The 12,400-nt window shown below is 34.9% G+C and overlaps 1 protein-coding gene across 4 annotated transcripts in view; it reads left to right on the plus strand.

Annotated features, from left to right (window-relative positions):
- Positions 1–3,434: 3,434 nt before the first annotated feature.
- The window catches only part of LOC129799685 (mucin-2), a 171,766-nt gene continuing 162,800 nt past the window's right edge, over positions 3,435–12,400 (plus strand). The window contains exons 1-2 of one of the 4 annotated variants that reach the window (XM_055843816.1): positions 3,435–3,779; positions 6,976–7,520. In XM_055843816.1, the coding sequence (XP_055699791.1) occupies positions 7,115–7,520 (406 nt within the window). In that variant the 5' untranslated portion in view covers positions 3,435–3,779; positions 6,976–7,114. The other 3 variants (XM_055843815.1, XM_055843818.1, XM_055843817.1) reach the window with 3 other exon arrangements.

Below are 12,400 nucleotides of genomic sequence, written 5' to 3' on the forward strand. Positions count from 1 at the left end.
ACTTCTGGAACAGAGTCGTATCCATAATCTGTCTGCAACTCCCTTCTGTGAATCTCAGGAAGAGCTTCTGAGTGTATCCATGAACCTTTGGGCAGCAGAAGCACTTACAAGTCAGAACAGTCCCTGCTTGTGAATATATATAATCCAACAGCCGGATATGAGGGTCTCTCAACTTCTAAATGAAGAGAATGTTTATTGGATGTGGAACTAAAGACATCCGGATGTATTTAAACCACCAACTGTTGGATCCTGCATCCCACTGGCACTTTCTACAGTGTTATTAGGGACAACTTCGCAGTCTTTGCATCATCAGGGTGATCAAGGATAACTTCTCAGCCGAGGCTGGACTCACAGCAGCCACATGTCCCTCAGCTGCCTCATCAGGGATAAACTTCGCGTTTTTTCATCATCAGGACGATGTGGGCTAACTTCTCAACCGACACTGGACTCGCAGCATCCACCCGTCCGGCTCCGGCGGCTGCTGTCAGATTGTTACAATCTTCGGTTTTCAGCACTTCAATACCTCCATCAAGGAAACTGAGCACAGCTAGCAAATCCCTCAGTCAGCAATTCAAACTGCTGCACCACTTCTCTAGAACGACAAACACATCGCACTGATGCTTTTCACTCTTGTGAATTACAGAATTTTCCTGCTGCTGTACACTTCAGAAATTTATTTTGAGCAAAGTTTGAGGTTATGTTTTATGTCTCGAAGTTCTGAAAAACTTTATTGTCGTCCGGATATGTGTCGGATCATTTTGGAAATTGGAATATGGTATTAAATAACTCTACAGTGATGCACAAGAGGTTTACTACCAATAATTAAAAAAAACGAGTGAAAACTTCTAGTAAAACTTGGTTGAATCCCACTACAAAAAACATCTCTCGAAAACACTTCTCCTTCGCACTTTTGGACAATTTTCCACTAATATTCACTAAACACTATCTCAATGAACTTCAACAAACACTTTCCACGCTTTTCCAGCAGCCAAATAATAAATTTTCACGAAAAATAATCTCAAGCCGCAAGAAAACTTGAGAGATGACACGAACTGTCAATATTGAAACGTATTAGTTCCTGTGTGGAGGCATTTTCTTCAATAATTCTCTTCAATAATTGAAGCTTTTTATCAATAGTGTTATTGAAGGGCCACTCATCCATATTTTTCCTAGTGTATAGACAGCTTTACTGTCAAAGACAAATTGCTCAGAATGAGTTGCCCCCTTGCAATTTCTAAGGAACAATATAAATCCCAAAAACTAATTTAATTAAAATTTCTTTAATTTAGCATTTCACTGCTAAAAGATGTGACAATTTTTCATTTAACACGGGGTAAGGGTGTCTTACCATTAAGTTCTTAAATAATACCCAACTATAGGGATTATTTAACGCCTTTATAGTAAAATCTGGGTGATAGGCCTCAAATAAAGCTATGATTTTTTATGGCGCTACATAGTTATTTATTTCTTTATTATACAAATATTGCCATCGTTATAGTGCAACAGTTTGGGGCTACCTAAAAAATGTTTTCTTTTTTAACATGCGTAGTGCATTTATCAATTGAGCAATTGGTTTACAGAAAATAGCTTTAGCTAATTAATAAAAGTTTTTTTTTGATATTTTATCGTGGTTTTGATGCTACGAACTCATTATCATTATTTAATTGAGGAGTACGTTAGACCACGAATAGCAAAGTTGATTTAAACCTTATATTTTACAAGTTAAGCTTTACTTAAGCTTTAGTTAAGTTACTTTTACTTCCGATTTATTATACAAAAGCTACAGACGGTATGGTAAAAGGACAGTGAAACGTTTAATTTAATAAACGATAATTGTTTAACATTTTTTATGAATTAAAGTCTTCCTGTAGTGGCTGTGAATCGATAGACATGGGCTGCTAACCTGAATGTCCTGAATCTATAACTCCGACACGGATAAGCAGTTGAAAGTGATAATGACTATGTTTGATAACCCCAAATTTTGTATTTTCAATTCAACCTTCGCGTCGTCGTCGTTTAAATTTGAAGAGTTGATAATAAGGGAAGTTTATACATATCGTATTATTTAGATTTAGTGTTATCAGTGACAGGTGTGACAGCAAAACAGTATCTTTACATGTATTTGGTAAGGAGTATATTCTATGAGAGTTTCTTAAGCTATTTTTTCTATTCCCCCACCCTTTTAAGCCCGCTTGTTCGGGTCTTAGCCATATTTTGACCGATATTCTGTTAAGTTAAATAATTTAAAAAAAAAATCAATAACTTGAAAGATAAATAAATAATAATAAAAGAAATATACTACAAAACACTTATACCACCCAATTAGACAGCTTCTTATGTCAATATAAGTAATATACGAAATGGAAGATACGCCTTAATTCTACCTTTAATTCAGACTACCCAGGACAGAGAAATAATGCTATTAACTCAAATTCAAAGTTTATTAATCCTTACATAACCTATTTAATATTATTTGAGGCCTCTCAGGTTAAGGATTACAAAATTTAGGTGAATTAATTGAATTTAATAGCATTGTTACACTTCAAAGTATAGATTAATTATGGTAAAGCATCAAAATTTGCTATACACAAATTTGTGTTTATGAGCCAAAGATTAACTTTGTATTTGCCTATAGGCAAACACCTCATACATAATGAGCGGAATTCTGGTTAAATATAAGAGTTTTCCATTAGGGTAAGTGTGCCAAATTTCGGCATAGTTGCATGCAAGCGTCAAAGTCTCAAGTTTGAAATGTAATATCTTTAATAGAAATTGATTTTTTTCATTCCTTCTACTTAATAGTGTTGCTTAGAACCTTGTAGACAGTTTATCGTCTTTATTTACTCTAAAATCATTCTTAATACATTTTATAATGAATGAAAATGTAAGCATAGCTTTGGTGCCCTATTTCGACCACCTTCATTCTCATAGTTCCTTGCCCTTCAGGAATTCATCCAATGCCTTTTTCACGTCATCTCGTTTATCGAAGCTACATTTTTTGTTATTCTTTTGCATTGTATAATCTCTAGAGTATGTAAAAACTAAAAACTCATGGAAATTCGAGGAACAAAATAAATGGCCGAAATTGCAAGCTGGCTGGAATTTGGCACATTTACCCTATGTTCCTATCAATTCTTCATTACCTGTGTTAACGTACTATCACGTATGGATGATTTCTTGGTTTATTCAAGACACTGCGAAGTATAGTGGCGAATTTCGCTTTCATACAGATTTCGCCATAGTTCGCCTAAAAGATTCACCTGAAAAATCTTACGCCTAAACCTGAAACTGAATAATGGTTGTTTGCAGCATATGCAGCATATGCTGCAGATTTTACGAATTTTCCCTAACGTTGTAGACGATTGTGCACGGACAAAATCCATGGAAAGTGGCCACATTGAGGCGCGTAAATTCCAAACAAGTAACTATTTTTCAGTCTCTCTTGTGCCGGCATCGCGAACACGGCTCTTGAGGTCTCTTTCGGTGGTCGAGGTCTTTCCATTTGGTTTAAACCTAATTAGCCAAGCGGTGAGGTAATCTTAATGAAGTGGCTTAATTCCAAAACCGTGAATTAACAAATTTTTCACCATGGCTGTTGTGAAAGAAGTGTAAATTGTGCAGATTTTGTGGGTTTTCTTGATGATGTTGAGAGGAAGTTGTACCATGTGTTTGTGTGTTGAATAGGATTGCTCAACGGCAAAATCAACGAACTGAAAATTAAAATTTACCTTTCGTCAGTGTAAAAACACGAAGAAATAAAAGGTGAATAGTACACATTGGTAAATTGGTGAAAAAAAATACAGTGAGGGTTGTATTAAGCGGTTGTGGAAGTCATCCTTGGGTTGTTAAGTGCACCAAACGGAGAAGACAAACGTCTTTTAATTGCATTAGAGTCTACCGGTGTCTCTTCCATTTCGACTTTAGGACGTTAGTTTCTGTCCAACGCGACGTGACGTATTTTAGCATCCATCTTCTAAATGTTTTAGATGTTTTAGTGTTAAGTTGTTTCATTTCAACAACATTCACTCTCATTACCCTGTCGTTTTGCGTAACATTTTGAGTTGAGCTCGGTTGGAAGTCAGAATCGCGTTGTAAGGTGAATGGGAGAGCTTTACAAAATTATGTATCAGAACTGAACCGGCACCTTGAAAAGCCGCTCAATTGAATACCTTTTAATTGCAATCCCCTAGAATAAAATTCAAGAACAATTCACGAGACAGATGCATAGTCAGAGGAATTTTGGGTGAATACAGGATGGGAAATGAGGCCAGATGATTCCTCGTCTGCCAGTTACAAGGGCTTCAATTTCATGGTGCTTGCTAGTATTATATGTTTGAGCCTGCAAGAGGCTAAGTTCCATACATACAGACATATTTCATGAACAAGGGCCCTTTACTGAGAGACTAGGGATGGTAGAGAGAGAAAGATGATGAGGAAAACTCGTAAAAAAAAGTCGGATGAACAGAGAAACGCATCCCAAAAATACCTCCAGGGAAGAGAGAGAATACCTGATTGAAGAGTATTCCTCTGCCGACAGCATGTACCTTATTTTGCTGAAAAATATCACGATTATTTGTTACCACAAGGGCAGGAGATTATCAGGAATGTGGTGTACATAGGTTTAAGGGAAGTTTACCAAATGGATTTAAATTCAGCAAAGGAAAACCTTTGAAGCTCAGCATAATGTCACCAATATCGGGCCAAAAGAAACTCCAGCTTTTGCTAGAATATCAACACCATTAATCAATTTTGCAATATTTCCCAACACTTCATCAAAAGTCTTTAAGATAAAATCTCTTTGAACAGCCATTGAAGTTGCATCACTCCATTATTTGAAATTTAATAAGTTACTGCTGTATAATTTTAATAGTCTTAACTGTTTTACAAATGACTTTTGATTATGCTTCAGTGAATATGAATAGCACGAATGTTTAGAAATTCAAAATATTTCATGTGATTTCTTTTCACTTGCAGTTTTAAGGTGCAATTATTTTTTTTTTAAGAATAATACGTAACCTCAAGTATATTGACTGAATTGAGAAGATTTATGATTTTAAGTCACACAGGTTTCAGACAAAACGATTAAACTCTTTCTCGATAGTCTCCAGTTTTGAGACAGCAAGAAGAACCATTAATTCTTATAGAATCTAGAAGATTAATTGTGCAATTGCCCTAGTTTTGCTATCATAAGTCAAATATCATTGAAGAATCTGGCTTAATATAAAACTATTGAAGTTACAACATGCCGATAATGTTCTAGTTTTAAGGTGCATTTACGGAAAAGAATCTTTGCAAAATTTTAGAATGTGTTTCCTAAAAAATCCGTATTTGGTATAGTTGCACCGAGTAAGAGAATCTTTCTAAAATTTCAAGCAATATAATAAAAATTGAAATTATCTAGGACCAAGGTCAAAAAGAATTTAAAAAATAGTTGTAATATACATCTTAAAAACTAAAATTTCATTTTAAATACCTGAAAAATATTATCCTAAAACTCAAGATTTTGGAATCACATATATCTATTGATTTCAAAATTCAAGATTTTAAATTTCTGTTTTTAATATTTTAACCTGAGAATATAAATTTAATTGTATATTTATTTTGTTCATCATAAAAAAACATTTTGAAAAAGCAGGTCCGATTTTCAAAATTGCGTTCAGACACTATACTACTATAAAAAAAGTAATAACATATATTACGATTCAAAGAATTATTCAAAATCGTAAGATTTAGTAGATAATACAACGGATTTATAAAGTTTTTAGCATTGACTTTTTATGTGGGTGTAAACGTAGTCTCTTTATTTTAGTTACTAAATCATGAGGTCTAGAAATCTGTAATTTTGATCAGTAACATTCGTCGACATTTGTCCCAAAAATATTTTTTTCAAAAACATTTAAGTATCAGGAGAGTACACTACACAATATTACTCAGGATATGTCTAATAACTTTTTGTAAATATTGAGCAAAAGAAATTGAAATTAATTACTAGTCAAATGTATTTTTTTAAGTACAGTAAATGACGAATGATGAATAGTAATGATGTAAAGTAATGATGAATAGTAAATGAGGAGAGTCAACGTCATAAAAAAATTCTACAGTACATCTGCAAAATTAAAAAAAAAATTTTTCATCATTTACTCATTTACCTAATTTTGAAATCTGCTTTTTTTCACATTCTAGATAGATAGTCGTAAGATTTACAATTCTCTTGCTGTTAAAAACCTGAGACTGAGTATTCTAAATATTTTTTCAATTGCTTTCAAAAATTTAAATTTTATCTGCAGTGAAAAAATTTAAATTCTACGGCACTTGAAGCTTTAAATTTTAGTAATTACTACACGACTATCGTGAAATTATAAAATAAAACATAGAAAAGTTTAAGATTTTCCTTCCGTCTATTTTTTTGCTGAGTTATTTTCTTATTAACCAAAAACTAATATTATTAAAAATTTCAAATTTGCCAAAATTTTGCAAAATAGAAAAGTTATAGATTTTTCTCTATATAACTGAAAGCTTATCAAATGAATTTAAAATAATAGAAAAGGTAATTTTAAATCAAAAATATTCCACTGATAAATCTAGTTCCTTACTAGTCTTTTTTTTAATTTCAAAAAAAAAAAAAGAATGTGCGTGGTGTACATGTTCTGGCAAAGTCATCGCTCTTGGTATCTGACCTTCGAGTAACCGTGTTTTGGGAACAATTTTTTCATAAATGTATTCTTTTCGGGTTGTGCGTGTTCTCAGTGAGAGGCAGGTGATTGAATGGGAGGAAGCCTAATTGAGAGTAGTTTTGTTCTTGAACATTTCATGTCCCTGGGATAGTCACACTTTTTCATCCGACATGCTTCACATGATGGGAAAATTACCGGGTTTTGCATACGGGAGACAATCATTAAATGCTCACCCAAAAAAAAAAAACATTGTCCCGATTCTCAAACTCCAACTGAGCGATCTCTTTGCGCTAAATTCCAGGTGTTTATCATTCAGTGTTGTCCCGGAGATAGCAATTTGCTGCATTTTCTGGTACCAGGGACTTACGAAGGGAGATCTAGGGGAAAACAGTGCAGTGGTATATGTGAAGTGGTTGGAGTGAACAATAAAATGCACCAAAATGCCATTCGTGCAACGTGTTGTGAGTCCAGTTTATATTGCACGCTCCACAAGAGCCACAGGGCGACCACAGTCACCCCCAAAAGTGAATAGTGGCCCTATTTGCACAGCAATCCCAGAACCAGGATGCAGCAGTGCTCTGGTGCAGACAAGCGACACTGGCGATCAGATTGCCAGTTCGCAGAAAGTGGTACCTGTGAGTGATTATGAGTTGGAGGCAGTGACAAATGTGACACTGAGCAATGCCCTCAAGCAATTGGCATCGCTGGTCCTCATTGCTAATGATATCTTCACGGAGCTCAATAGCCAGCTCCAGGGAGTCAGTGAGCGTTCCCGGGGCATCAAGCAGCGCATTGACGTCTTGCAGCAACGTGTGGAGGAGTTTGACCCCAAGATGGTCACAGTTCGTAAGTGCCAAGTCATTATCTCTCTATTCACACATGTTGGCTTTGGTGACTGAAATGCCCTTATCATCAGTCTGTCCGGGCATCATCAAAGCGCTCACACGAACATCACACCTCGTTTCCTCACTTTCATAGCTTCCGTTTACTCTGGTTCATTTTTGAGCCATCTCTTCGTTCCCCATAAGGCATTTTCCCTCACCGAGAAAAATTTGGATGGTATTTTCTACAAATCGTGTCTTTAAATTCTACTGCCTCAAAAGATAGTAGAAAATACCATCCTCCATAGATACTTTCCTTTAGAATCTACCATCTTGACATTTTAAAATTTACTATCCTATGGATAGTAAATTCTAACAGCCGGATGGTAAAATCTACTATCCTCCTTTAGATTTTACATTGACCTCTCTTAGATTCTAATATCCGGGAAGTAAATTTTACTGGCCGCATATTTGATGTTAAAATTTAACTGGAAGACAGTAAATTTTAACGGAGGATAGTAATTTGGATTGAAATTACTATCCAAGCCAATAAAATTTGCCATCCTACTGTTAGAGTGTCATTTTGGATTATCGTGGGTGCCGATGCAACGGTTCCCGATATGCTTTGAATACATTATAGCAATTCGTGGCGCAGCTGGAAGATGCTGGACTGTCATCACAAAGGTCGCGTGTTCAAATCTCGGCTGAGTCGTCAATGTTGGAAAAAGATTTTCACGCATCAAAATGGCTTGAAATACAGAGAATGTCATCCAGGAAGGGCCCCAAGCCCTCAAACAATGGCCAAAAATCAATGAAAATAAGGAAAAATAAATTTTTCCGACATTTTTCATTCTAATATCCGGTTAGTAAAATTTACTATCCTGCCAGTAAAATTTACTATCCTGCCAGTAAAATTTACCATCCGGATAGTAAAATCTAATATCCGGGGATATTAGAATTTACCATCCGGCTATTAGAATTTACTATCCATGCAATAGATTCTACAATTTTTGACAGTCCAATTTAATATCGCGTTTGCTGGGTGACTTTTTTACTATCCGGCCATTAGAATTTTGTATGGAGGATGGTAAATTTTACCATCCACATTTTTCTCGGTGCTCCTAGCACATTTTACCCAATTTAGGGTGAAGGTATAAATTTTAGTCAAATTGTAGTTATGCTCCTCCCAAAAAAAATCATAAGAAATGATAATTTTAGCTCATACTTTTCAATATGTCTCCCAATTCTGAGACAAGTTTTTAAACTTTAAATATTAGAGTTAGCTTTTAAAAACGTTGTACTATTCTCGGATTAGACTTTTAATTTTAAACTGTAAAATCTCTTTGAGTGTTTAAACCAGGGCTCGTTGAAAACCGTTTGAAACCGAATAAACGTCAAAATAAGTGTGTCCAGGGGTTTTGACCATTGACGTCCAAGTTTTATTTGACATTTCTTCGGTTTCAAACGGTTCTTGCACATCTCTGGTTTAACGTAAACTAGTTGTAAGAAATTCCATTAAGTTGTCTTAATGTTAGAGCTTAATCCACCTTACCTTAAGTCCATCGCCATCTTAACATTCATTCAATCTATTTTATTATTCACTCTATTTATAAGTAACCCCTTTAACAGTTTCTTACTATGGCATTTTATAAATCTGTATAACCTTAAGGACTCTACAGCATATTGAGAGCAATTTTCATTAAAAAAAAATTTTTAACGAAATTTCCCTGGAGAATTGTAGGTGGAAACGTTAAAATTCTGTTACAAATACAGTTTTTGAAGATAATTGCAGCCAATTGTGTAGAGGCCTTTACACGAATTTTTAGTATGAAAATTTTAAATTCTGTTTGAACCTTTTAATAAACAATCATCAACGATTTTTTTTCAAATATTTTTTAACAACAAAGCTTCTAGAGAACAAAACTTCAGTTGCGAGCATACCAATTATCTCTGGATCACTGAATTTCTTACAGGCAATGTCAAAAAATCTTGCAGATCTTTTGTTTAATTTCCTTTGACAAATATGGAACGATACTAATATGGAACGGGGATAATTTCAATTAAAAGCCTAAACTTTTAAATAGAATACTCAAGATTTCAGGGTTATTTGGCATTTTAATGGCTATTTGATGATGAATTGAGGATCTATTCGCGAATACATTACAATTTTTATCAAAAGATACGAGCAAACGTAAAACTTTTTTTTATAAGAAGTTCTATAAGGATTTTAGTGTGCAGTACCATTCTGGGGATTTGTTCTGTCAGCAATTAAGTATTTTGTGAGTTACTAATAGACTATGAAAAAAGATTTTAGGTTGAATTTAATCTATATTGTATTTCCTTCTTTTTGTAAAAAGAGAAAACATACGTACATCTTTAGGGGAGACTCGAGGCAAGTTTCGTCAGGGATAGAATTATACAATGAATTGTCATAATTTTCCCCAGAAAGTATACTAAGTAAATTACTATTTATTCAGAGTGATTAACTCCTTCATTGTTCATTGAAATATTTATCAGTCTGATTGAAACATGTCTATCTCAAATTCAAGGCAAAAATAAATTTCATTTCTTGACTGATTCTGCCCTGGTCTTCCCAATGCAGCAATTGTAGTTCTCATCGCCTATTGTAAATTAAAAAAAAAATATCTCAGATTAGTTAAAGTAAAATGAGGTAATTTGGGACTATTTACAATTTGGGACATTTGAGATTTTCTCACTGTTTTAGAGATTCAAAAGTAAGAAATCTGTTCCTTTTCTTCTTAATCGTCTTTTTCTTATATTTTGTGGTCTTTGTTTTCTCTTTGCTCATCTGAAACAGTGAGAAAATATCAAGTGTCCCAAGCTGTAAATGGTTCCAAATTACCTCATTTTACCCTATATACACAGTATCAGAAATCTCCTTACTTTAGTTAGAAATATTATTGTTTAGTAAATTCTTTGATTATGTTAGCCATTTCTTCAGTGGACAAGCATCTTTATCTAGGAATACACAACGGTTTTGTCCACTAATGAAAAAAATCGTAGTTTTTAGTATTATCCCAGTTTGTCTTATTTTCAATACGGCCAAAATCTATAACTTCTCACTGTTTTGTGATATTTCGGTGAATGCCAAGGAAAAACTACGAGATAAAGTGTCAGAGCACTAAATCTTGAGGATGAAGATAGAGAAATCTGGGATGTTACTCTATGAATTACATCTATGTAGACATTCAGCTCTATTTCCTTATATCATACCTCGAGTTACCTACCCATATCGCGAGAAATAAACAGAAAACATCAAAATGAGGAACCCTTAACATCATTCAGTTTATGCTAGAGAAACTTCCATGGAGTATGAGATCCTCAATTTCTTGCTCCATGTGGTAGAGACTTGAAAAAGGTGTGATTCTGATATAATCGGATTACCTTTCTGATGCTGGGTTTCCTGTTTCCCCATGTTTTCACATACGTAGCATTGTCAAGATGATGCCATGATGAAGATGAGAAATATCAAATGGGAAAATTTATTGTTTCAGATTCCACAAGAAATAAAATTATTTCGTGATTTACGACTCTCCAGGATATCTATTTTTCCATCCCTTCGGTTTGTTATTAGGTGAAATATTTCGTTTCCTTGAAAATTGACAATTCGAACAATTGAATTTTTTGTGTCTTCAATTGATTGATATTTAATAAAAACAAAAAGAATTCTACATTGGTTTCCACCAAGGGGTTGCCTTCTCGTAGTAAATGTGCCATAGGCCAAAGGACAAAGTAGAATCTTTTAAAAGTTTGAAATTTAGATTTTGATTTTTTGTTATGAATTGAAGACGTAGGGTACCATAAGATAATTTTGAATATGATCTAGATTGGAATTTGTAGATTCCCTCACTGTGTTTCACATGGGCAAAGAGTAAAGGAAGACCACGAAGAATTACAACCTCTACAATCTAGAGTATACTACTCCTTAGTGATTTTTTTATTTTATTGGTGGTTTATCTTTAAGATGATTGTCTCAAGGTTTATAACGGTGTTTAAGGCTGCCGGAGCTGACACAACTACATTTCTTCAAATTCACTGAATTTCGCAGAGATCACATGTTCTATTTCCAACCTCCCCAAACCTTACCGATCAACCACCTCCCTCTTCTCCAAATAACAACCACCTTTTTCCCTTAGTAATATTCTTACAAAGATCATTTATTTCTTATAGTTTCCTTTACACTCCCGAGCCCCACTTCCCAAGATCTTCATTTCACTGTACTATTAGAAAATATAGTTATTTGTGGGCCCATGTGAAGATAAAGTTTAATTTACAAAGAACTATACAAATCTACATGCAAGGTACTTAAGGTTTTTCAGTATGATGTGTAGAGGTGCTCAGAGGCCGGGAGTAATGACATGACTCGATGCTTTCCGGTAGTCATCTCTTTTGTAGGTTAAGTTTGTAGTCAAGTCTGATGGGATTTCCTACTAGCCGGCCAGTGTCTTTCGGGAAATTCTACCTTCCAGGTGTTCTAACGATGGCACTGCGTTGTTTCATGAATTCACTATTGATCTTCTCTGAGCCCTGTGGTAACCGGAGAATTTGCAGAGTATGGCTGGATAATTCAGGGGCGCACGTGATCCGTAAAGACGATGTTTCCATAAGCACTATTCCCTCCGTAGGAATAATGAATCCGATTCCGCATAGCTCCTTCTTCCTTGCACACGCAGATCAGGGGGGCACTCACTCATTCTCCTCGGGGAATGGGGAATCTACTCTAATTTTTGAGGAGAATCACTTTATTAAAACTTAGTAAAAGTTTTGGGAGCTGAGCTCCCTCCAGCTTCACAACTCATTCCTCACTGCCCTGTCGACAGCGGGAGGGGACGATATATCACCACCGACCGGTACCACAAGATAGGCACTCACACAGAGACAGAC

Source organism: Phlebotomus papatasi, chromosome 1, assembly GCF_024763615.1.
Source record: "Phlebotomus papatasi isolate M1 chromosome 1, Ppap_2.1, whole genome shotgun sequence".
In the NCBI taxonomy this organism is placed as follows: Eukaryota; Metazoa; Arthropoda; class Insecta; order Diptera; family Psychodidae; genus Phlebotomus; species Phlebotomus papatasi.